At 32.7% G+C, this 26,894-nt stretch overlaps 2 protein-coding genes across 2 annotated transcripts; one reads left to right on the forward strand and one right to left on the reverse strand.

Annotated features, from left to right (window-relative positions):
* Positions 1 to 633: 633 nt before the first annotated feature.
* Positions 634 to 10,218, forward strand: LOC124373721 (F-box only protein 22-like; the record flags this gene model as incomplete). Its single annotated transcript, XM_046832066.1, has 2 exons — positions 634 to 837; positions 8,124 to 10,218. Coding segments are annotated over 2 exons (314 nt in total), but the record flags the coding sequence as incomplete, so codon positions are not given.
* Positions 10,219 to 15,266: 5,048 nt separating this feature from the next.
* Positions 15,267 to 26,050, reverse strand: LOC124373722. Its single transcript, XM_046832067.1, has 5 exons — positions 25,904 to 26,050; positions 23,615 to 23,791; positions 23,379 to 23,504; positions 22,369 to 22,485; positions 15,267 to 15,464 (listed from the first exon to the last, which is right to left on the reverse strand). Exons 1-5 carry the CDS (start codon positions 26,048 to 26,050, stop codon positions 15,315 to 15,317), a joined length of 717 nt encoding a protein of 238 aa, XP_046688023.1. The 3' UTR covers positions 15,267 to 15,314.
* Positions 26,051 to 26,894: the final 844 nt, after the last annotated feature.

The following is a 26,894-nucleotide window of genomic DNA, read 5'->3' on the forward strand; positions in this document are numbered from 1 at the left end:
TTTAGACTATGAATGTGGTATTTTATTTAAAAATAAAATTCTATTTTGGGTAAAGGTACACTTGCCAGACCAGTTGGGAGTACCGATGGCCGAGCAGTCTAAGTCGTTGGACTTTGAGTCTGAGTTAGACATAGGGCAGCTTCAAATCCTGTCTGTTGCACTTTTTATCAGTACCATCGACCTCATACTGTATTGATTCTCCCCCTTATTCTGTTTGATAAGGTTCTCGCACAGGCCAGTGGCCCATGAGGACGGACAGAATAAGGCTTAAAAGGGGATTGGTCTCCTTAAAAAAAAATGTTTTGTTTATACCTTCTTGGGAATCCAATGTCCGTGACCTCTTGGCTAGAGAGCTGCAGATTATGAACAAAATCAACTGGTGCATTGGATCATATCGCACATGGCGTCATGGCGTGTTGAAATTACATATTATGTTCTTAGGAGCGGCTAGCAGAGTATTTTTTTACGTATAAAATGAAAACCCAATGTACAAATTAGATATATTTTTGTTTTTAAGTTTTTATCAACTGTGGCAATATCAGTAATTGTGTTATATATTTTTTAACTGGTTTTATAATCATTATTACACAATACAGTTTACCATACTGTTTCTGAATATTTTTGATGACTTAGGCTATCTAATGTTGCAGCTAGCAGAAAGAGTGGGTCCAGTGCCAGAAGGAGGAAGCCGCATTGCATTTCTGGCTCAGTGTGTAGCGAGGACAGACCCCTTCCTGGAGAACGAGGAGAGCAGTGCATTCAGTAGAGCCTTTCCTTCAGTGCCTCAGTTTGGTTTTCATGCCTTAGGAGAGTATGGAATGAGTAGCTCTAGTACAGGTGAGAATAGACAATAGATAAGTTCTTTATTTACATAATCTTGGAGATTAGTAATGTGTCATGTGGTTACAATAATGGTTAATTATTAAAAATATTGTCTTTTACGTGCATTCATCCATTGAGTAAAAGAGTCTCAATGGACCCCCAACGGATGGATAAGGGGTAAGGTGGGATTTGGGTAAAGGGTCATTGAGGGGGATAAGGGAGGGTTGAGGGGGTTGGGGTAAGGAGAGAATTGATATGTGATAAAACTATGGGAAGACCCAAGACAACAATTGCCCCTAAATTCTTAAACATATGGGTGATGTGTGTTTTTACCCATGGTGACGGGCCAATTTTTATTAAATATGTAGCTATCAAAAACAATTTTTAAATAACCAAAACTTTTACTATAATACATTGGGTTATACATAATTTTAATCTATACATTCTAAGGAGTCAGAAAATAATAGTATAAGTGCATTTACCCTAATTTGATAACCCGTTGTATTTTGTTGAAATGAATGTTTTCTTTTATAAAAAATGTTTTAAATTCTCACAACCACTGCTTTACTATACAAATAGTTATATACTATAATATATTTATGGAGTGTTCCAGAACTCTCGACCAATCTTTTCAGATATTATTCCTAGACTAAAGACAAACCAAACTATCATATTCAAACTTCCAAAATTTAATAATCACCTCACCACTTTGTATTTTACATATAACTATTTTTGATTTGAAAATGACTTGTAATATGTTTACATTTGGTATATATCTTTACAATCTAAATGCCTAATAGCAGTAAAAATAATTGTGTTTACAAGTTTTATTTCCAAAGTGGTGGCTTCTTAAAATCTTTTAGCGTTAAGCCTTTGAGTGCCAAGAGGCGATAACATCGGCCTGTGCGTTTTTTTCGAAAAGTCCCAACAGCTGACGACTGGCTTTTCGAATATTTATTATTCTGTAACTGAATGTTGAGATATGGTATTATACTTAGACGCATTTTATATATAATAAATCAAATAAACATAGATTATGTATTTTAATTTAATTGTTTACAGCTGGTAAAAGCTATTTGTCAAATATCAGAGACAACTTTTATGCAAGTGCAGATTTTTAATATTTTGTACTAACATATTTGAAAAGTCATACTCAATATTACAGATATGTACTTTTTTAGAACTTTTTCTAGTTTTCCCCCAAACATAATAAAACACAAATCATCCTATTATATTTATTTTTGAAAAAGTTGTGAATTATTTTGTGCAATACTACAGAAATACTAAATTCAAACATATCGAAACCCAGTTATAAAAAAAATAATAACTCAGTTCTACATGTACTTACTATTTTGAAGTTTGGTATGTTTTTTCCTATCTACATAAGAGACAATAAAAAAAGATGCATAGAAATAAATTAAAATTTTAAAAAATTACAATTTTATTATTCCAAAGTTTTAAAAATTCAAAAAATTTATTTTTATTTGTATTATTTTTTTAATTTAAAAATTGTACTATATTGTATCATTAAAATAAATATTACAAGTTATAGCCTACTTTGAATTAAATGAAAAAATTGAATGAATAAATGAAAAATGCCTTTATTAAAGAGGCGGAGTTAGGGCTGTCAAGCCCTTTCTACAAATCAACCTCATATTGTATACAGTAAATTTACAGTAGTTTGATAAAATTGTGATAATTATTACTTATTCTATAGAAAATAACAAAAATGCTTAACCTATACAAAATTACTTAAAGTAAAAATCTATATACTGAAATGATTTCAATACTTAAAATATTCAATTCAATTCAATTCAAATAATCTTTATTCATATTTGTACATTGAAATACAATAAATAGTGTCATAATTCATCAGACTATATCGAAGTATGTTCCAGATATAATTTTTATCTAAAACCTTATAGTTAAATGTCTAAATCTATGCTTTAATACCTTGTCGAAAACATTTTAAAATTTCAATTAAGTTGCATGTTGTTTCTTAGGCTATAAAATTCGTCAAATGTATAAAAAGCATTTTTAAGCAAGAAATTCTTTAGCAATAACCTGAATTTTTTCTGATCATTTATTTCGCCAATTTCTTTTGGAATAAGATTTTAAAAACTTTACACCATTATATGTGGTTTTTCTTCTCAAACAATTCTAAATTATGATTATCCAAAACTATTTTATTTTTATTACGTGTGTCGTAATGGTGAATATCATTGTGTGTTAAAAATTTTCCTAAATTAATTTTGACATAAATAATACATTCTAAAATATACAGGCTATGAACTGTTAAAATTTTTAAATCAATGAAATGTTGTCTTACCGAGTCATCATTATGTAAATTTAACATTGCTCTTACAGCTCTTTTTTGGCAAATTAAAATTTTATGGAGATTTTGGTTGGATGTACCTCCATACACACATATTCCGTAAGATACATGCGATTGAACGTGAGCATGAAATACACTTTTTAATACAGTTAGATTACATAAGTTAGACAACCTTTTTAGAGCATAAATTCCAGAATTAATTTTAGTTAAGACATGGTCAATATGCTGATCCCAACTCAGATGGCTATCAATGTAAATACCTAGGAATTTGGTTTTAGGAACTTGGGATATGACCTCAGTATCAATATGAATTTGGACTTGGCTATCTTTCCTATTTTGTTTTGTTGTAAACAACATGTAATTAGTCTTTTGAGCGTTTAAGATTAAATTGTTATTAAAAAAAAATTCTTGTAATTTTGATAGTTGAATAAAAGAGTTTATTTCTAGTTCTGTATCTGTCTTTGTAGAGATAATAAGATTGGAGTCATCTGCGTAAATGCAGAGTTGGTTTTTTGTTTGGTTAATTTGACTAAGACACCTAGGCATGTATTTTATGTAGCAGATAAATAACAATGGGCCTAAAATTGACCCTTGGGGTACCCCATACTTAGTTATTTCTGGTTTTGATTTATATTTCAAAATTTGGTTGTTGTTTACTTTGGCTATTTCTACAAATTGTTGTCTGTTTGTTAAATAGGATTCAAACCACTTTAAATAATAATTTTTTATTCCTAATTTGTTCAATTTTTGTATCATTTTAATGTGGGAAATACTGTCAAAAGCTTTTGACAAGTCCATGAAGATTCCAGCTACTTTATTTTTCCTATCCATTGATTCGATAATTGATTCTATAAAGCAAATTAAAGCAGTAATGGTAGATTTGTTTTTTCGGAATCCATGTTGTTCAAAGTCAAAAAGATCATATTTTTCTAAATGTGTCACTAGTCTTAAATACATACATTGCTTTTTCAAAAATTTTAGAAATTGATGGTAAAATGGATATCGGCCGATAATTTTGAATTTCAGTTTCCTCACCTTTTTTAAAGATTGGTATCACTTTTGAAATTTTGAGTTGACTAGGAAAAATCCCTGAGATGAAAGAGGCATTTATTAAATGTACTAAGGGTTTTATTAAGGGGTCCTTTGCAAATTTAATGATTTTAATGGGGACCTCATCGTACCCACTAGACCACTTGTTTTTTAGAGAGTTCAAGATATCATTTACCTCTTTTTCATCTGATGGGGGACACCTAAATTCGGGAATTTTGGTAGGAGTTATATCTTCATCATGAGTTGGGGGCATACTACTTAACAGGTTTTCAATAATATTAACAAAATAATTATTAAAACTATTTGCCACTTGGCTAGGGTCTGAAACAGTCCCCTTATCAGACTTTAAAACATAACTTTTCTCTGCTACCTTGGATGAAGTTTTCTTTGTTTCTTTATTTATGATTTCCCATGAGGTTTTACCTATGTTTTCAGAGTTTTTAATCTTTTCATCATAAAAACTTCGCTTTGCATTCATTAAATTACATTTATATTGTTGATTTTTATTCTTAAGATCTCTCTTAAACATCTCTAAGCCTGAGTTTCTAACTAATTTGTTTAGATGGATGAGATTATTTTTCTCTTCCTTTAGTTCTTCTGAAATCCATGTTTTTTTGTTTTTGTTGGATTTTTTTAGAATTTTCGGGAAAGATAAATTAAAATAATATTGAAAAATGTTGTGAAAAGTGTTGTATTTATTTTCAATAGACGATTCAAAAAGGGTTAGCCAATTTTCTTTTTCCAAAAGTGATTTAAATAAATTCATGTTATCTAGAGAGAAATTTCGTGTCCAAAATTTTAAATTTTGATTATTTGTATTGTTTTGAAAATTCATTAGTTCTATTATTTGTCCATCGTGATCTGATAGTGCAGTTACCACTCCTTCAACTTTTAACTGATCCATACTTATATTAGTTATTATATTATCAATACATGTCTTAGACGTGGCAGTGACTCTAGTTGGGAAGTCAATTAAATACTTCATTCCATTTCTTAAAAGAATATTCTTTAGCTCTTTTGATTCATTTGTATTTTTAAGGATGTCAATATTGAAATCACCCATGATGATGACATACTTTCCTTTAGATATTAAAAATTCAAACAAGTTATTCAGGCGAATTAAAAACTCTGAATTTTCGAATTGTGGGGTTTTGTATATTCCTACCAATAAAAAGCTAAGCTTGTCTGTTTCAAATCTAGCACTACAGCATTCAAACAACTTATCTTGACACAGTACATCTATTTTTGTGGAAACCAGTTGTTTCATCTTTAAACTCTCTTTGGCCAAGATAACTACGCCGCCTCCTGTTGTAGTGCTGTGTGTATAATTTGTAGTTTGGAAATAATTTAGAAGATTAAATCGTTCCAGCTCAATGTTATTCATATTATGTTCGGTTAAAACTATTATGTCTGGATTTAATTCTGTCAAAATAACTTCTAATTGCTCTCTGCGTGACTGTAAATGTTGAATATTTTGATGGAAAAGTTTTATATTTTTGAGTTTATTAATTATTTGGGTTTTGTGCAATAAATTTTTTGAAAGTTTAAAGATGGCTCAACCGGCTTTACATTTGGAAAAGACTGTTCTGGGTCTTCTGGTTGAGGCTCTTGATACTCTACTTGTGGTCTTGGAGTGTTGTTTTGGCAGTTATTGATTGCTTCCTTCAGTTTTTGTAAGAACTCAGGGTGGGAGAGTCCGCATCTGAGTGACCTTCTCGCTGTTGGTTGATCACAGGACACAATGCAGACAGATGCGCCTGTGGCGTTTTGAAAATTAACAATGTTAGTAGCAAATTGTTCGGGCAAGATAAGGTCCCTCACACATCCCATAGGCGAACAAATGAGGGTTTTTAGACCCCTGGTTGTAAAGTCTTGCGTCAATTGGTTGAAGGCAGCACCGTAGTCTATCAGTTCAGGCTTACCACAGTAACTAGACTTGGTCACGAGACTGTATACCACAGCTCCATCATCTATTTCTTGACAAGCCAATTTTTCCCAAACACAATCCTTTGGCTGAGGTCTCCCAAATTTATTCCTAAATACGACAGCCACGCCAGCCGACATGTGTCGATAATGGTGGAAATCGCTTGAGATCGCATGAGCAAATGCTACAGATGTATCATTCTTGTACTCCTCTATAACACCGCCCATCTCGGCCTCTACAACTTGAATCTTTCCTACTTTTATAGTTATTTTGGGGTTTTCACAGTTCATCTTTGTAGGTAACTCTTTCACCTCAGATATGTTGGGTTTACAAGCTTGCAGAAGTAATTTAGCAATCATTTCAGCTACTTTATCTTTGCCCCTTTTATTCAAATGTAATCCATGATTTGTGAACAAATGGCGAGGAAGAAGATGAAGGGGTAAAATCTGAGGCTTTAGAGGAGATTCTAATATCAGCTTTTTCAGTTCTGTATTTAATTTAGAAATTTTTAAGTCCAGGGTCGGTCGATCGTGTCGTGTGAATAAAAAAAACTTTATACATATTATGATAAAATACATGAAAATTCAAAATAAAGAGAAAGAAGCAATGAAGCATTTAATCATTCTAACACACCGATTGACCACATGACCGCAGCAAGCAGCACCACCTCGTCACCCCAACAGGCACCCCAGCAGCTAGCCCCTAACCCCCACCCTGAAGTGAGCACGGTCCTCAATATATCTAATATCATCGAGGAGAGCATTCCAAAGGCGACAAGCCTGAACAGTAAAGGACCTATTAAAAATTGTTGAATGATGAATTGGAATTGATAGTAATATGGCTCCTCTTCTTGTAGGTCATTCACTAATATTAGAGATAAAGTTGGAATGATCAGGCAGATAAACAGGATATTTGGTTTTGATAATTAAATGTAGAATAGAAAGAATATGGAATTTACAACGTAGTTGATGAAGTTTCATGAGTTAAAATTGCTGAAAATATTGTGTAACGTTCTCATGACATCTGAGATTTAAAATAAATCTGATACAGTAGTTCTGAGCACGCTGGAGTCTGCCCGATTGCTCAATGGTCATGTCACTCATTACGACATCACAGAAGTCAAATTGTGTTAATATAAGAGTCTTAATGAATAGCAATTTAACATTGAATGGCAGGTACAAAGCAAACCGTGGATAACAGCAAAGACTCTTCTGCACGTTATCATAACTTGGTCAGTTCATTTGAGATTTGTGTTCATAGGGAGAACTTTCCCCCTTACATAATAACAGAAATGTCATCTCATTATGTGCATTTTTTAAAGTTGTGAATTATTTGGCTAAACACTACACAAACACTGAGAGAGGTGACTTGTCATAAATGCTTGGCACTGACAGCACCACCCTCTCAAAAATGCTGCTTCGCTACACGATGCCTAACAGCTGTAAGATGGTACACAATGGTCTATAGTAGATTTTATTTGAACTACTAAATCCACAACAGTGCTGTTTAATTGCTACTACACGCTGACAGTCAACTAAGGAAATATGATAAAAACACATTGACGTTTTATTGATGTTAGAAATAGAACGTTATTGATTTTCAGTTGCATTTTTCAAGTTGCTACTGCAAGTTTGTTTTATTTTCTATTTTGATTGTGGTTCAATCGGGGTAATGGCAAGAATTATTTGTAATAATGATAAAGACGTTTTATCAAATATAATTTGATTTGTACAGATGTTACTAATCAGGTGATATTAAGTATGTCACTTTTGAATAACTAATTCTTATTAGGCACATTGCCTTTGCACTTGTCATCTTCTTAAACTTATTCTTGCATGTAAATAATTGGTGTAATGCTGTTGGAATATAAAGAAATTAGAGCCGTGAAAGTTTAAAAATTTAGACAAAATCACAGTGCATCTACAATCTTACCATATGAACATTATTCTGGAGAATATTTTTTTATTAATTTTGGGCATTTTATGGTTTCAGAAGCTCCAGAAGAAGAAAAACCAAGCAAGAAAAAGAAATACGATTTTGAACATGTCAATACCACATCTATTACAATAATAACTTTTAGTAAAGTTAAATTTAACAAATAAATAACTTAATATAGTTCCAAATAAGACTTGAGATACAGGAGTGTAGTGGTAACTGTAACGTTGAGAGCTGGTTGAACTGAAATGATGTTGAGTTTTATTTCATAAGAACAATACCGAACTTCAATCTATTTTACACCCTTTTATCAGCCAGAGTTTTGAGAGTTGTCTTATTACATACAAAATGTATGTATCCGAACGTAAATTCCTTTGTGGTTTTCAAAACCTCTGCAGTGTTTTATAATATTAAGCATTTATTTTGAAAAGTAACGTATATATATATCAGGAATAGTAAAAGTAAAACACAGTTTATTAGAATTTTTAAAGTAATTTTACTTTAAATACAAGAAATATAAAATGATTTTACATTTCGCATTGTTCTTACGGAACAAAAATCAACATAACTGCCGGTACAGTTGTTTTAAGTGTGTACTTGCTCCCAACATCAAATAAAGTAGGATAAGGTAAGAGTTTAATTTTTTGTATTTATGATCAGTTTTAAGATTAGCTGAAAATGCCAACAATTCTCATGTATTGAAGATCAACATAATATTTCTTACATAATAAATCACAAACTTGTCTAAGAATTTGGACGGTGTGCGAAAATACATATTGTCAAAACATGACTTAATTATCTGTTAACCTAATAATATTTTACTGTTAGTAATTTAAAGCTCTGGGTGTTAAGAGGTACTAGTTATTTTTTTGAGGATATAGATATGATATAAAAGTTTGAATTATAAACTATTATTGACCAATGATAATCAACCAAATCAGTGTTTCTACTTTCTCAATACAGCATGAGAAAAATATTCGTCATCATTGTAGTAAAAACCAGAGTTGACAATCCCAAAAATACCACAATCAGAAAATATATAGAGATTAAATTTTATCACACCAGACTTGGGCAAAATTTACCCTTTTATAGCCCAGTGTCCTCTAACTCGAATACAACTTATGAGCCTAATTTTGGAAACAATTGGGATTTATGTCTGTTATTTTTCAAACTTTGAAGCTCAAAAAAGAAAATACTATATTTAACAAAAGTGTACTCAAAAAATGTTTCTTTTTAATCATTTTATTTTTTATTGGCAAACAAGTATAAATAAATTGAACTAACATATTTTAAAGTACAAAGTAAAAAATGTTCCACAACTATACAATTCTCAAGTTGTATTCTACAAGAAATTCAATGTTACATTTATACTTAATTTATCTTAAAACATTACTTGTACCTTCTTGGCATCTCAAGGAATTAAATTGTAATTGAAAAACGGAAATAAAAAAACTATGATTTTATTACAAAGTATATAAAAAAATGTTAACTATTTTTTTTTATTTTCATTATAATAGTTTTCTAGTAAACCTGGTTATTGGTCAGAAAAATTATAAAGATTTCACACATTAAGCCTTAGAAAACATTAAGGTATACATAATAAATAATAACTGTATTATAAATTATGTTTTGATAGTCAAATGTTTATTCTTACGCACTTTTCAGTTTACATGTATAGACAGTCTATCTTTAGTTACACCTAAGTCAGTAAAAGTTCTGTCTCGAGTTGAAATTGTCAGTAAAAGAACGTTTTGAAAATAAAAGCGAACTCCTCTAGTACTTTTGACTAGTTTTGTGGTTTTATTAATGTTTGACTTTGTAACTCATAAAAATTATTATAATGTCTAAGAACAACAGCTTATAATATTAGTATGCAATTTTGACCTATTTAAATCTAATCTAATCTCATACCACCACACTCCTGCTATTATTAGCTAAATACATTAATAGCATAAGTCAGTTAAATTGCAATATAAGCCTATAGTTTAAGTTTAAGTTTGTTTTCCTTGTAATATAAGTAACTATCGAACAAGTACAAAGTTTTTTTTACATATTATAGCGTTCGAATTCATGTTTATTATTAGTTTGCTACTTTTATCCAATAATATTTGTAGAAAATAATAAAGGTGAGCAATATTAATAATGAGATTAATTTTCCTGCAAATCTTTCTTTCTTTGTTGGTATCAGTATTACTTCAGAAATGAGACAAAATATTTTGAATTTACCTCATTTTACCTGCACATAACAACTGAGCAATACTTGATCATTTATAATCACTTATCGCATAAAGGGCTGCTGTGAGAAACTTCCCTGCAAACAATCTATTGTTCAAATTTTCATGAGTTAGATAATGGGTGTTTTTTTAGTATCAGTCTAGAAGCACACAGCCAACTTGCTTTTTCATGAAATCAAAAGAGGAATTTCACCAAAGGAAAAAGTTGACCACAGATACACTAGATCTGCTGGGGGTCAAAGTGGAAGAGTTTGCATTTAAAACAGTTACAAATGTCAAACTAACAGATATGATTATTTTCTCATATTGTACTTTATTTAGTTGACGTACCATTAAACTCTTAAATAAAAATTGAATCAGCAACCATATAAAGATCACAGCACATCACTAACCGCAAATGACATGTTGGGTTGTAAGGGAAGATCATTAGGTCTAGCCTACTGTGGAGTATGATTGTTGAAGTTGGTGAGGTTTCCTAAGTAATAAAGGCAATTGCTAGCCTGTACATAAGGGCTTGTCACCTCTGCCCGTTTTGACTGGAGAGGCTGGTGCAGGCTGGCCTTTCCTTCAATTTCAGTGACAACAATAAATACAGACTTCTGATACCTCAAGTAGATTACAGCAATACTCAGAGCTTGTTTAATGTGAAATGAATTGGCCTGGTAATGAGTCATCACACTATCACTTAAGAATTACTGAACTAGTTCAAAATGCACGGCTCTTTTTAGAAAATAGGTTGTGTTTGGGATTTCCAAAAATACCGATAGAGACTAAATATTTTTACCCAGCTGGATATGTATTTTCCACTATGTGATTCATTAATCGTTAGAGAGACAAATCTACTATTTTAAGATTGTAGAACTCCCATTTAATTTCACTTGGCATACAAGTTGGGCTGTCGGTTATGTAACAATATTAACAAAGTCCAGGAGCCAAGAGCTAGTTTGTACTGTGTAAGCACACAATATATTTGATTTTTTTAGCTTGATACACTTACAACCAACCATCAGGCACATGAATAATACTCATATAATTGTCAGGCAAAAAGATAAAGAGACTGAAGAACACATTCACTGCTGCCGTATAGTTACAGTTACCAGATGCTGAAAATTTGTTACATTGAAAAAACTTATCTTTTATAGTGAAAAGGCAGGATTGAAGGTCTACAGTCACGGCCACCAAATACGGCGGGTGGGTGGATTTGCGCTGTTGCCACGTATGGGACCGGTGAAGCGGAGGGAAGGTCGAGAATCGGTCGCTCTCAGGCACAAATTGGCAACGCTGTGTGCACATTGTTGCCTAGTCCAAGCGTCGGGGCGCGCCGACGCTGCAGCTTTCACTCGCCACCCTGCCAGTGCCAGTGCCAGTCGTATTGTACTGTCTGACTAGTTAGTGAGTGTACTGTAGTTACATACTAAAAATGGAGGAAGCTGGTAGTTCACGAGAAAATGAAAAAACACCTGTGAAAAGGAGACGATTAGAGGGTATTAAAAAAAGTGATTTAAATAGTCAAACTAAATGTGTTGTAGTTAACGTTCTGAATTTTGTTTAATAATAATTACTTAAAAATGTTTCTTTATTATTTCTATTATTACACGTGTTTTAAATGTTTATATTTTAAAAAATTTTGCTAAGGAAGGCAAAACAGATTGTTTTAATCATGGTTATTTTTACTAAACTTAAAATATTTATTTAATTTTCGCTACGGTTACAATACATAGTACTATAGTTGAGTAATGATAAAAATAATAGAAAGTAAAGTATTGCTATTAAAACAAGTTGAGTAGAAATTGTGTGTATACGCACGGCGCACGCATCGCTCTGCGTGTTTGGTTTCAATAATTTAGGTTTGCACGCATTTCCCAGCGAAGTTAGTAGTAAACTGAGAAAAATTTGTTTGGGACAAAAAATAAAGTTTATACCTTTGTCTAAAACTTTGCCACAAGAAAAATCCTAACTAAAAAATAAAAAACTTCCTCGCTTACTGAAATGTTTAATACACCATGTTAATGAATTAAAATTGGTTTGTAGGTATTTAGGATTTAAAAATTACATTTTTGTATTTAAATACAAAAAGTATACACCGTTATCATCAGCAGTCTCTCCTGAAGCCAATAATACGATTTTCATCTTTGTAACTTGTAAGATGTCATCAGGAATCTCAGGAGAAGGCAAACAACATCATGCTCTAAAATGGATACAATTCAGGGATTCTTCTATTTCACGATGTTTGCACAATCTGGCAACGGCGCAATTCCACCCACCCGCCTAATTTGGTGGCCCCGACTGTAAATGATATTTCAGGCCAAGTTTCCTGGATTAGTGACGTCACAAGTTCTGAGCCCAACAGGGGCCGGCTGCAAATAGAGCTGGGCCTTTACTGTTGGAAGTGGTTTTTACTAGCTCTGCTGCTATCATACCGCCTTATTTTGTTGAAAGTATAGGATGATTGTCCTTATCTTTATGAGCACTCTACTCTGTGTGGACAAAGATTTGTTTGTGCCACCTGAGGGATTTTCTTTCAAATGCTTGGTATGCCATCAGCACCTCGGCCATCGGCACAATCAACACCACTCATATGAACGTTACATTTCACTACTGGGAGAGGTTTAGACTTGTACGACCTCTTTTGTTAACAAAATCCACCATGTTATTTTCGTGTTCAGTCAAGATGTTTAAGACAGTCCTCTTGTCTTTCCATTTCCCAACCATCACACCATTTGCATAGCATGTGATTCTCATGCCCGCCTATAGGGATAGATCAGGTACTTCTTGAGGTGTAAACTTTTGAAAAACATGTAATGTCTACGTGCAATTTGTTTTTTCAGCTAATAAAGCGAGGGTAATTTAAGCAATGGCGTAGCTGTTATAGTAATTGTCCATATACACTGAATAGCCTTGCCCAAAATAATCCTTCAAAAGGTGAAGGATAACCTTCTTCATATGTCCTACACCATCTACAGTAGTAGCTGATTAGCCTGTGTACATGAGGTATCTTAGAATAAATCTGTGATGCTCTGTCAGGGTGTATAATTTGACACCAAAGTTGTGCCTTTTACTCTTTATATCTTGACGGAAGTGCAATCTTCCTCTATATAGTACCATAACCTCATCAAGAGATGTCTTTTTGAGGGTAGTAGACAATTTCCATTTTCTCACTGAAGTAACCTACAACGGACTGAATCTTATCTATGGTGTTTGCAGTATCAGGGTCATAAGAGCATTGTCATTTGTTTTGCAAAAATGCAAACCAATGCATAATGGGCAAGAACCTGTCCCTTGGCATGAAATTGCTAAAATACTTGAAATTGAGCAAGTATTATGTATTACAGTTGGATTTGATTAATTGTTATTGTGCCTGTGTGTATTAAAATGCCTAAAAATGTCTTCAGCCAGGTACAGTGAGGTCTTTCCACACACTGATTCTTGATTTCGGTGTAAAGGTTGGTTTACTGTAAACATCATTGAATGCATAAGCATTTGTAAATTTGCAGATTCTTTCGAAGAAAATATCGTCAAGTAGGAGCATGAACAAATCTATTGAGGAACCTAGATCAGGGACTGGCACTAGTAAAGATTTATTTGATTCTGACGAATTCAATAGGCCACATACTTGTTGTAATACTCCAAGATGGAATATCAATAACAGTAGACTCATCATCACTCAGAATGACCAGGCAAAGGATCTGAGGAACAATCAACAATGCTTTGTATGAGCTCCACAGAACCATTCGCTGTTGTAGTTTTGTTCATAGTTGATGTGCAACGTACTCTGACCGAGGTTACTTGGCAGGATCCATTCTTATAAATAAAAATATAAAACACACAATAATAATGTACAGAAAGAATTACTCACTTTACCTACATCAAAAACAACACACAAAACAAAGAGGAAACAAAAATTAGTATAAAGCAACTGTAATATTTTTGTTTCCTTTAACTCAATATTAATTGCACTGAAAATTGGTGGTCCTGCATATAAATCCAAGTACTCAATAAAAAAATGTATTCAATATTTAACCAACTACGCATTCAGTGGTTTAAGTTTCAGCCTGAAATAAAATTTGAAAGGCTGAACATGAGAATTTTACACCTGACAAGAATAAAATATCAGTATTGTACTGTATTAGCAAGTTTATATTTGGATAAGTAATGCATAAATTTAGTCTTCACATTGTATCAACTCAATCTCGCGATCACTGTGTTTGACACAGGCATTGACTGGCCAACCCTCACTTATATGAGAGGAGTACTCAGTCTTGTACATGGCAGGAGTTGCCAAGATTTGTCCTCTAGATGCTGAATGTGAAGCCTCGTCATATGCCACATCCCGGTCGAACACCACCAGATTACCCAGAGGCAGACCAAAACTGGACTTTGTTTCTGACATCAAAACCTCTGCAAGCAAAATAACAACAAGATATGATATTTGTTTCTTTATTTTAATGTCTTCAGCTAAGTAATGAATGATCAACTCTTTGACTAGTGTATTTTTGTCTCTGTAACAGTGGCCTAAAAAAGTAAATTTTTATTTTGAATTTTTTATGTGTTTTTTTTGGGTTTACTACAACAGAAATAATATAAAAAACATTCAATTGAACATTTTTAAGTTTTTTGTCGTATTTATACAAAATTATTATAATTGTTTACAAAATGTATTCTATTTACATAATATGAAAATAGAATAAAATATTATCAGTATTTTTTTACTTGACTTATGATCATTTATTTGAAATTTATCATTTGGATAACATTTGCATTGGCAGTTTCATTGGAATATAGGTTAGATATGTGAGTATAGTACAATTTCTGTTGTTGGTACCCATCTTGCCAGACCATAATAGTGAGACCATAAATAGTTTTCTAAATACACCACTGGGGTGTAATGATGGATAGCTTCGCAGTGGTGTACCCTGTGTAACTCTACAGATTTATTACTATTGGATACTTAACTAATTATGACACTCTCCTGGCTAGCAATATAATACCAGACATTTATAAAGAATTGTAGTACTTACGAGTGAGGCACAAATCGAAATGGCCGATGAACTGTTTTGTTGAAACAAGGATTGCTAAACACCAGCTTGTCATAAACAGGTTTGATCCGAGGAGGCAGAATTGGAGTGATGTCAATCGGTTCACTTCTGAAGAAATCAGCATTCCTCTGAAATCATACATTAGTTTGTTTGGGTTTTTGTTAATATTCATGATTGTACCAATTCACTATTGAGTTTATTTTAGACATGCAGTCTTAAATTTATCAATTCAGGAAGTTTTTTGTACCTTCCATGCATATATATATATATATATTTCCTATATTTCCTGTCTCACCCTACTATAACTTATCTGAGTATCCAGCAAGCATCACTTCTGGCTGGTTTATACCTCCCAGTTGAATCTACTACTGGGCACAGCAAAAACCGATCTATCACTTAAATCTGGGCAACCTTATGGATGTCCAGGAGCGGCACATCACTAACCGCAAATGTTGAGACTCTGGGGTGCAAGGGTAATTCGATAGGTCTAGTCTACTTCAGGAGATGACTGTTGGAGTTGGTGGGGTTTGTTCCCTAACTGTCAAAGGTTCTTGCCAAAGGTGTGCCACCCCCTGCCTGCTTTGACTGGAGGCTGGTTCATAGCTAGCCTCCCCTTCTTACGAGGGGACATGACTTGAGATTAGTGCACTAAATTCATACTCAAGGACCTCGATAGGAGGCAGCCCCTACCCTTCCAGAATATACTGTTACTACGAAGTTGTGCAAATGTCCTTGTAGGACTAGGTGCAATTTATAAGCTTCTCGTCCTTAGAGAACAAAAGAAAGAAAAAAAGGCAATGAGTCAGGGCGGATTGGAGGGTAGTATTTCCAGCCAACTACAGCAAATGTGTACTCCAAGATGGTATGATCCAGAACCCTGACCTTTTCTAAATAATTTTTCAAATTTAAGAACATAATGATTGGTTTCTATGATGATGCATGTCCACCCATGTGATTTGGCTGAGCATCATTGAAGCCAATCACTTAGTAGGGTGGTACAATTTCTATTGTCTGTCAAGGAGATGTAAACATTTATTTTCCGTATGATTGTGTTATTGTCTGTTTCTTTGCGGGACACCTCAAGAATGAAATGAGCTATAGACTTGAAATTTTGCATTCAAACTTAGCGAAGTGTGTTACGAGACATGTGGTGTGGCTTACTTCATGTAAAGGTTGTTTAACACGTAGAATACTGAAAACAAATTAATAACAGATTTTGTAATAATATCTGCTCCAGGACAAATTATTCAAAGCATAAAAAGCAAACACTCTCCCACACAAACTGCCCCCAAGGATTCTTGAAATACTATTTGCACCCATTCAGTCCAGCTCCGTCAGCCGAGCAGATAAGAGCTTGCGTCTTATCTCTCCGTAGTACAAAGTCGCTTCCTGCATCGACGAGTTTCGACTCGTTTAGCAAATTAATATTCAACGAGTATTCTTGTTTAACAAATTTTAATAATGCCTGCAATCTGCAGCGTCTGTAGTGTGACGTGCGAAAGTGACAGTAGTGAAGTGAAGTGTTGTGCTAACTGCAAACGGTGCTACCATTTGCAGTGTATTAAAGACGACGTAGATGTTAAGAAAACAAGATCTGCAAGTAAGGAATGGCTCTGCAAAGAGTGTAGAAAGTCTGCCTCAGCAACCAGCAGTATCAGCTCGTCAGCATCTTCGAATCTAACCAAGGAATTCCTCATCCAAGTGTTAGATGAATTTAAGAAGGAGATGTTTGGAGAGATCCAGATCTTCAGAAAAGAAGTAAGTGATATTAAGACTTCAATTGAGTTTTTATCTGATGCTGTGGACAAGTCCAGCATAGTAATGAAGGCCATCCAAACAGACCTGACGGCTATGAAGAAAGAGAACCTAGAATTGAAGAAACAAAACAACATGCTACAGAGTGAGGTAGACGGGCTTAAGGAGCGTCTCAGGTCCCTTGAGCAGTATACAAGAAGAACAAACATTGAGGTGAGTGGAATCCCTGAAACTCCTAAAGAAGACATCATCCAGATCGTCCAAGACTTGGGAGCAACGCTGGGCGTGGCAGTGGAGGAGAGCCAGGTGATGGCGGCGCACAGAATACCGTCGTACAAGCGCGACAGAGTCCCGTCACTGGTCGTCCAGTTCCAGAGCAAGATCACCAGGGACGCCTGGATCTGCAAGTACAAGGAGAAGAGGACCATCACTGCCAAAGACGTCAACGCAGCCTACCCTGCCAACAAGATCTACGTGAACGAGCATCTTTCTCCAGAGAACAAGCTCATCCTATCCAACCTGAAGAAGAAGTGCAAAGACATTGGCTACAAGTATGCGTGGTGTCGGGATGGAAAATTTTTCGCAAGGAAAACTGACAGAGAAAGATGCACGAGAATCCACAGCTACAGTGACATTGACAATCTCAAGTAAGTTGTAAAGTGAAGCCACAACAAAGGACAGAAGCTTTCTTTAAATGTAGTCTAAGATTATTATCTTTTAAATAGTACCATATAAATTTACTGGAAAAAGTTTAGTTTTATCCTATATTTTTGGCTCCCCTTATGAGTACTGAAAACACACAAATTTTTAATTCTCTAAAAATGCGATTTCTTTTCGTCTCACAGTAATGAAGATAACTTATTTTTCATATATGCCAACATTAGAAGCATGAGAAAAAATTTTAACAACTTCTTATTAGAATTATGCCAATTAGAAAATAAAATTGATTTTATAGTATTAAGTGAAGTATGGATCAGTAGTAATGAAACTAGTTTATACACAATTGAGGGCTACGACATGTTTTATCACTGCAATGACAATTACAGGGCTGGAGGCGTTGTCTGTTTTGTAAAAAATAATATTAATGTTACACAAATTTACAACGTAAATATGCAAACGGCTGACGTACTTTTACTTGAAATAAAACTTAACAAAATATACTTCAATTTATTATGTATGTATAGGTTACATGAATTCTCAGAAAATACTTTTAACACGGAACTAGAAGTCATATTGTCAAATATAAACAAAAACGCTATTATTATTGGAGATATTAACATTAACTTGTTAGACTTATCATCCACACACACACAACACTATTTAAGTTTAATGAATAATAACGGTTTTGCATCTATAATTAACACTCCGACTAGAATTACGCAAACAACACAGTCTTGTATTGACCACATTTTTATAAAACACAGAAATATAAACACATTTAAATATGCAACTTTTGATATAAATATCACAGATCACTACATTATAGGACTAATCATGGAACAAAAAGAAGTTAGCTTATTGAAAACAAATAAAAATCTCAGCTTGCAAACAAAAACAGTAGTTGACTATGATAGTATTAGCCTTCAGTTAAAAAATGTTGATTGGGATGAGTTTTACACAATGAATAATGTTAATGAATGTTACGATAAGTTTCACGAAACACTAAGCAATATTGTTAACAATAATACAAAGTCTCAAAGTAAATGTGAAAAGATAGATAAAGCTAGAACTAGAAGTCCTTGGATAACTAACAATTTGTTAAAAAACATAGAAAAAAGAAGAAAGTTGTATAAAATATCAAAAAAAAGGCCATACGATACACATTTTTTAACTTACTATAGTACATTTTGTAAAGATTTAAAAAACAAAATTGATTTAACAAAAAATGAATATTATTCTAATAAACTCTCCAATTGTAATGGAGACGCTTCACAACAATGGAAAATAATAAACAACTTAACTGGAGGCCGGGTGGTAAAAACCGTGGACAAGCTAATACTTGAAGACGGTACAATTCTTGTAAATCCGGAAATGATTGCTGAAGAGGCTAATAAACATTTTGTAAACATACAATCACAAATAGGCACAAACAATATCGTTCCACGTACACAATATAAGTATCCCCAATCCAGTTTGAACTCTTTATTTTTAAGCCCAGTAACAACAACAAATGAAGTAAGAAATATAATTAGCAGTTTAAAGAATAAAAAATCCTCGGGATATGATAGCTTCAATATAGTTTTAGTCAAACGTATTGCAGATGAAATTGCTCCATTACTCTCCTATATTATCAACTTGAGCTTTACCACAGGAGTATTTCCAAACAAATTAAAGCTTAGTATAGTTGTGCCATTATTAAAAAAGGAAAATGTTCACAATGTAAATAATCTAAGACCCATAAGCCTGTTATCAGTATTTTCTAAAATAATTGAAAAAGCCATGAGAATCAGATTAATTAATTACATAAGCAAAAATTCATTATTAAGTAACAACCAATTTGGTTTCATAAAAGGAAAATCCACGGAGGACGCACTAATAAAAGTAAACTGATAGCATTTATAGTAGTATTAATCAAAATAATAAAATAACAGGTGTTTTTATTGATTTTCAAAAAAGCATTTGATTTAGTAAGCCATGACACTTTATTAGAAATGATGAGAGCGATGGGTGTAAGAGGTGTGGCTTTGGACTGGTTTCGAAGTTACCTTACAGGCCGCACTCAGAGGGTGAAGGTCGGCAACAGCCTTAGCCCGCCACTACCGGTCACTGTAGGTGTGTGCCTCAAGGAGCTGTACTTTCAGCAAATCTGTTCCTGATCTTTATAAATGATCTCATCTCTCAAAATTTTCTTGGACAAGTAAACACTTTTGCGGATGACATTGCGCTATTCTATTCGCATAGCAACATTAATGTAATTTGGGAAAATATAAACACAGACTTGAAAACTTTGAGAAATTGGTGTACATTAAATAAAATGGAATTAAATGTCAGCAAAACAAAGTATGTAAATTTCGATTTAAGAGGCTTTGACTTTGAAAAAAATATTTTATATCACGATTACACATGTACAAATCGATTAATCGATTGTAACTGTCAATCTATAGAAAAAGTCAAATTTGTCAAATATTTGGGAATAACTTTAGATGAAAAAATAACTTGGCAACATCATATTATTGCATTACATAAATCTATTTCCATCAGTATTCGAAAATTTTATTTTTTAAGGAATTTTTGTAATGAATCTCTTTTACGATCACTTTATTTTGGGTTAATTCAGTCACGTATCCAATACGGAATAATTTGCTGGGGAAATGCTTCAAAATACCTGTTAAATAGACTGAGAATAACACAAAACCATTATTTGCGAATAATCTTAAACAAACAAAAACAAGAAAGTTCATTTCCGTTATTCGTTACATTAAATATTCTACCTGTTCAACATCTTTTTGTATTCAAAGTCCTAAGATTATTTTACATTAGAAGCGGAAATCAGGGGACAAACAACCTTTATTACTCTACAAGAAACACTCAAAAAATAACTTATAGAATTCCAAAGGTCAACAAAACTGTGCTCAGACAATCATTTCTTTATAATGGACCCAAGTATTTCAACCAATTGCCGCTTAAAATTAAAAAAATTAGCAATGTTAAATTATTTTCAAAAAAATTAAAAGAATGGCTTTTTCAAAATAAGTGCATTGAGTTCTTAAACTCCTTTTTAGTCTAGTTTTGTACTTATATATGTATATATATATAAAAAAAAAAAAAAAATAAAAAAATAAAATAAAAAAAATAAAAAAAACCAACAATAATAATAGTATTCTCATAGTTTCATTTTATTATTTATTTATTCTCTCTTTTTTTTAATTATAACCAACTACAAAGTCTTATGTTAAAAACATTACAAATATACACATATATATTATTTTGTATAAGAAGATAATACTTTGGAAAAGACCTATTTAGTTTAAGAAGAAATGCTTTGTATTTTTATTTTTTATTTAGTTTGTTTTCTTTTTTAGTTATATTAGATGCATGGTGTTATTTGGACGCTGCGGAGAGCTCTTAGTTCTTAGTTTTTAAAGTAGAACTGGACTCAAATTTGTTAATTTCTTTTTAAATAGATGTATATTTTTTTTCATGCTGGTCGCTTACTTGATACTGACCAGCATTATTTCCTGGGTTATAAAAGTGTTACTTTAAAAATTATTTTATTGATGGAAATAAATCATTTATTCATTTATATTATTATTTATTTATTCATTTTACAGAGAAGATGGTTTCAAAATTAAACTAAAAACCATAGTGCAGAATGAAAACCTCAAAAAAGGTGTTGTACATTTCCCAGTTAATGGAAACTACAAACCATCTATGACTAACACTGTGTTCATAGAATAATAATCATGGAGGCTGTGAAGGTGAAAATAATTTAAGGTTAATGTATTAATGTGAGTTATATTTTTTTAAATCTCAGAAAGAAAGAAAAACTCTTTAGAAACCATACTATCACTAAAAGGAGAAGATATTATTAAGCTTCAAGATTAATTAAAGGAACTTCACTATAATTTAAGTAAACCTGAACATCCTTTGTAGTTGGTGTCCAAAAAGAACTATAAAAACAAATGCAACAATTTACCTGCCGAGTTATCCTCTAATACTGAACAAATTCCAAAATTAACCGAACTATGCAACAAAACTATTCGAATTTGGTTGATCAAGGATGCATACAAGTACATCAAATTAAAGTGTCTTCCTGTCTAAAAAATAATGTGTTCTATCTAAAAAAAAGCATAGTCTAGAAGAGAAGAATAGCGAATTTTCAGAGAATGGAGATTATAATTTTTCTATGTTAATTTATTAATTTGTGAAGTTGCTTGATGATGGAATCATTTATTCCAAAAGCCCTTGAAATAATAAAATTAATATTGGGAAAATTTATATTCATTTACCAGTGATATTAAATCTTTTACACTGTTTAGTTGTTATTTTTTATAAATAATAACATAATTATTTTACTAAAAGATTCTTATCCTTTTAAGTTGACGCTGTAATTTGATATAATAAAATTACCAAATGTTACATGACAGAATCCCTGTATTGAGGAATGCTAATTTAATGGAAGTGATTTATTACTTTATTTTTATAATAGGCATGTACTGCAACGATGTGAATTGCACTTTAATTGTGTCTAAAGACTAAAAAGAATCTTGAATTTTTAAACTGAACCAAAATTATATATTGAAATACTGTTAGTTAGTTCAGCTGAATAATTATTACCTTGTGAATGTAGTGGTGTGTAAGCCCATAAGTAGTGTTGTATGGGTCCAGGAGTCTGGTGTAGCCGTCATATTCAAATCCTTCTGCAGGTGGAGCTTGACTACAGTCCGGCTTCACCTATAATAACAACCTAGTTTGTTTTATTTTGCTTTACATCGAAATCAAACAGAAATATAGTATAGTAACAAACTACGATGTGCTAAAAATCCAGGTTGTTCCAAACTGATGTTATGCAATTTTAAGGACTATTCTCGAGTGAAAGTTAGATTCTTTGTTTGAAGTTTGTTTTTGATGATGGAAAGATTTTGAATGAAACAGGATTTTTCTGGACATTTGCCATCGTTCAGTGATACAAAAAAATCACTATGTGAGGAAAAATCATGCAAATAAGATTTTTTTATATGAACACACTTACAAAAATTCACCTGAGAAATCTGTACTCTACAAAAGTTAAGGAAAAGAAGTATTTTTATGTTACTATCCAAAATAATGTAATTGTTATCACAAAATTCAGAGGTTTTTTATTCAACAACTGAACTGTCGTCAAATGACAAATGAGAAACATGAACTGAAATTTGAAAGATTTTTCTGTTTTAGACAGGAAGGATTTAGGGTACAGAATATAAAAACCATCTTTCTTTTTACAATTCATATAAAGAAGAGTCTTCTTCTTGTCAAAGTGTCATTAGAATATGCACTGGAACTTCCTAGTGTCAATTGGAGTACCCAATATGTTTTCGTATAAAATTTTCTTCAAATATGTTGTTTTTTATTCTCTATACAAATTCTAGATTAGATATAAGAAAGAGATAAAATGTGAAAAATAACCCATGTATTTTAATTTTTGTCAGTTCACCAAAATAGTTTTGTGGTGAATTGAAAGACATAATAAGTGTGTTAAAATATTTATATGTTACTCTATACTGTTTTTATTTGCAAATATTAGTATTATGTATTATTTCTATTTCACATATTAGAAATGACAGGTGTGATCCAACTATAGCACTTACTCTACACAAATACTGGTGCCTAAGGTCAACTGTGCATGTGTCGTCCGGAAACACTTGCTGTCTCTGGTACTTATCCCTGTACTCCGACTCCAGCTGTCTCGCAGGGTTGGGTGGGTTAGCTTTTACCTAAATAACACTTAATCGTTTAATTAATTCACTAAAAATTAAATATTTTTACAGCAAAATATGTTCGATCTCTCAAGCCTTACATGTTTTAGCTAGGATATTGAAATTACCTTTTCTCCGTAACGTTTGATGTACAGGGATGTACAAGGAACCTTGTTAGCCTTATCTGTGGGATCAGCATCTACCAGTTTCCAGTTCAGATCATCAGTCAGCACAGTCCTGTAGCCATCCTTCACCACTGTCAGATCCTTAGTTTTTAGATGATCTGGGATGACAGCAGGTTTGTTCTGCAAGATAAATGTACTCTGTTAGAAGATATTAGTAATACAGTATCCTTTAAATACTCTTATCAAGGATAGAATTCGAGTTCAGTCCTTTTGATTTTTTTTACTTAACAAAGGTTAACCACTGATAATAAAGACTTGTTGTAGTAGATTGAATGTGGTGACAATTTGTAATGAATTAAACATTTAAGAGGTGTACTTGGATTCTACGCGACAAAACCCATAATAGATGGGAACAACACAAGCTCTATGTACATGGTTTGTTTTCCTAATAACCTGTAAGTTTCCTAAGTTCTCCAGTCCATTTCTTTTTAAACTGTCCTCTTAAAAAAATAATGGAGATGCCAAACCCCTCATTATCATTATTCTGTCTGTCCTAATGGGCTACTGGCCTGTCCAAGGGTCTTATCAAACAGAATAAAGGAGTGAGTCGGTACAGTAACAAAGTCGATAGTACTGATAAAAAATGATAAGGTCACAGTCAAGATTTGAACCTGCGCTCTCTCTAACTAAAGATTCAAAGATGCCTTAGATCACTCATTCAACCTGACTGTAGGGGACCTTTTGTTTTTACTTAACTGAGGACATTGATAAAATGTGGTCCAACTCTCTAAAAGGTTTTGGAAGTTCTCCTTGTATTTAAAATTATTCGTGTGTGTCTGAAAAAGATTCTAAAAATCACCCTAATAATATTATAAATGTGAAAGTGTCTTTGTTTGTTTGTTTTGCTTTCACGTATCAATTATTCAACCAAATGTGCTGAAATTTTACATGGACATTCCTAGGTTTCCTGAACATAGGCATATTCTTATTTCATAAAACCTTCCGGGCTGCGCCCCAATAGTCTTTAAAGCAGCAAAGAAATCCCATCTTGGTCTCTAAAGTTGTGTAATGTGAATTCAAAGAGCAAGTTAAATGTATTCAACTGCTATGTGTAAACATTGTATTATAACAGTACGATCATAAGTTTAATTATTTTAACCAATATTTTCAATTTTTTTACATTTATAGTGTGAAAGCATAACAAAAGTAACAACAGTTCTTATTTAAAAACCGTGACAAGAAGGCAAACCAATTTATTTATTTTGGGTCACAAAGCAATACGCAAGACCACTAAATGCAGTTTTAAAGACAAAAATATCATTGAGGTGACATCGAATCCATTTCTCATTGATGAGGTATACAATATAATTCCTAGACTGGACAGAGGAAATGGTATGACATAGTGAACATGGATTAGGGAGCAAGAACTTTACTGTATCGTATTATCTTTAGATATGGATGGCAACTCTCATTATGTAAGTACTGAAATGTGTTACTATTATTCATGTAGATTTTAGTTTTTAATTTTAAATAACAATATCTATATACATACAATTTAGAAAACTATACTATTTTGAATCCAACCTCAATACAAAATTATATATAGGTCTATTTATATTGGTTCTCAGGCAAATCCAAGGTTCAAACTCCAATTTTTGCGTTAGAAATATAATTAATTTGTACTAGAAGTGCAAAACCTGAAATAGAATTACTCACACTTTTTGCTTAAATTTTCATCCTCTTAAAAGTGAAAAACTACTGTAAAATAATTACGTGATGCACGATATATGACTTATTCCACTTTGAAAATATCACTGGATCCTATCATATTACTAGTGCTTTCACTAATAAAACTATGAACTTCAACGTTGGAGTTCCTCTAGATTGATCAAAAATAGTTCAAGTGTTACTGAAACCATGGGAGCTATTCAAACCAACATGGATTTTTGCATAGGGAATTGCAGATGAATCCGTGGGTTTGTGCTAGTAGTTACATATTTCCACAAGCATCTAAAACGCTATAGAAGCAAGCAATAGAACTATTGTATTTGTTCCAGCTGAAAAATAGTTATTCTCATTGAGAGCAAAAGTTTTGCTTTCAACCAATTACAGAAACCATTTATATTTATACAACTGCCTATCATTAAGAACTATATAATAGTATTATTAATCTGATAATAACTACTATTGAGATGATAGCTAACATCAGAACTCATTAATCGATAAGTGTTTGAAAGAAGTCAAGTTTGTGAATTAAAAATGTCAATTCATTTGCAACTAATAATGTTTTACCTGAACATGGACACCTATTGAAGGTTTATGCTGCAGACCAACTCCAGTGGAAGTTTTGTAGTCATAACCTGGCAGATCAGACTTGCAGGCCCATCGTACACAAGGGACTGGACCAGTATTCTTGCATGTTTTATATCCAATTGTCATTTTAAGTCCACTTTTTCAGTCACTAAAATCACACAAGTATTATTGTATTAATTATGATTAGACTCCAGAGGGATGGCTGCCTTGGTAGATCATGTTGGGAGGAGCGGTTTGGAGTTGGTGATTGGCTGTTATGCTAATTCACACAATGAGGCGTGGGGCGGGCACCAACACAACAAACATCAGAGGCAAGTTGTTTCTGGAGTATATAATGTCCTGCAGTCTGGTGATTGCAAATGTGGGTAAATGTTCCTACGTATTGCATGCAGGAGATGATAGATGTGACCTTGATGGCGAGGGGTATGGTTAATCGGATACACGGCTGGCATGTGTCTGACAAGCCCTCCCTCTCTGATCATGCTCACATCTGCTTTAACCCTTTTACCGCCAGGCCGCAAGCCACACTTGGCGCGTCGACCGCCAACGATATCTGTATGAGTAGTTGCGTCGACCGCCAAGCCTCTGTCTGGGAGCGTGTCGCTACTCCGCCACGGCATTTTGCTCAGTTTTACACATGTTTACATTATCACTTATATTTTCGTTAATTACAAAGATAAAAACGATGTTGTTGGTATCGTTTTCTTTATTTTTAAATGCGCTAACTTTCTATGTGTAGATGTTGGCTTGTAATACATTTTTAAATACTTAATTTTTTAACTTAATTTTTATTTCTTTTTTTAATACAAACAAAATATTAACTTTGAAGTGTTATAAGTCCCAAAGTTTGTTCTTTTTACCACAAAATCTTTATGCAATACTATTTTAAATTTAACTAAGAAGAACTTCAGGAAGTTTCAAAAAATAATTCAACCATTTGAAATATGTTTTAACCTTTTTATTGTACAAG

Source organism: Homalodisca vitripennis, unplaced genomic scaffold, assembly GCF_021130785.1.
Source record: "Homalodisca vitripennis isolate AUS2020 unplaced genomic scaffold, UT_GWSS_2.1 ScUCBcl_6248;HRSCAF=13366, whole genome shotgun sequence".
NCBI lineage: Eukaryota > Metazoa > Arthropoda > Insecta > Hemiptera > Cicadellidae > Homalodisca > Homalodisca vitripennis.

Bases quoted from the DNA above. Each gene is read 5' to 3' on its own strand.
- LOC124373722 (XM_046832067.1), bottom strand. From the start codon at position 26,050: ATGACAATTGGATATAAAACATGCAAGAATACTGGTCCAGTCCCTTGT. The intron at 23,792-25,903 runs GTAAAACATTAT...TTTATCTTGCAG, and splicing joins CAATAGGTGTCCATGTTCAG to AACAAACCTGCTGTCATCCC. The intron at 23,505-23,614 runs GTAATTTCAATA...AGTGTTATTTAG, and splicing joins TCAAACGTTACGGAGAAAAG to GTAAAAGCTAACCCACCCAA.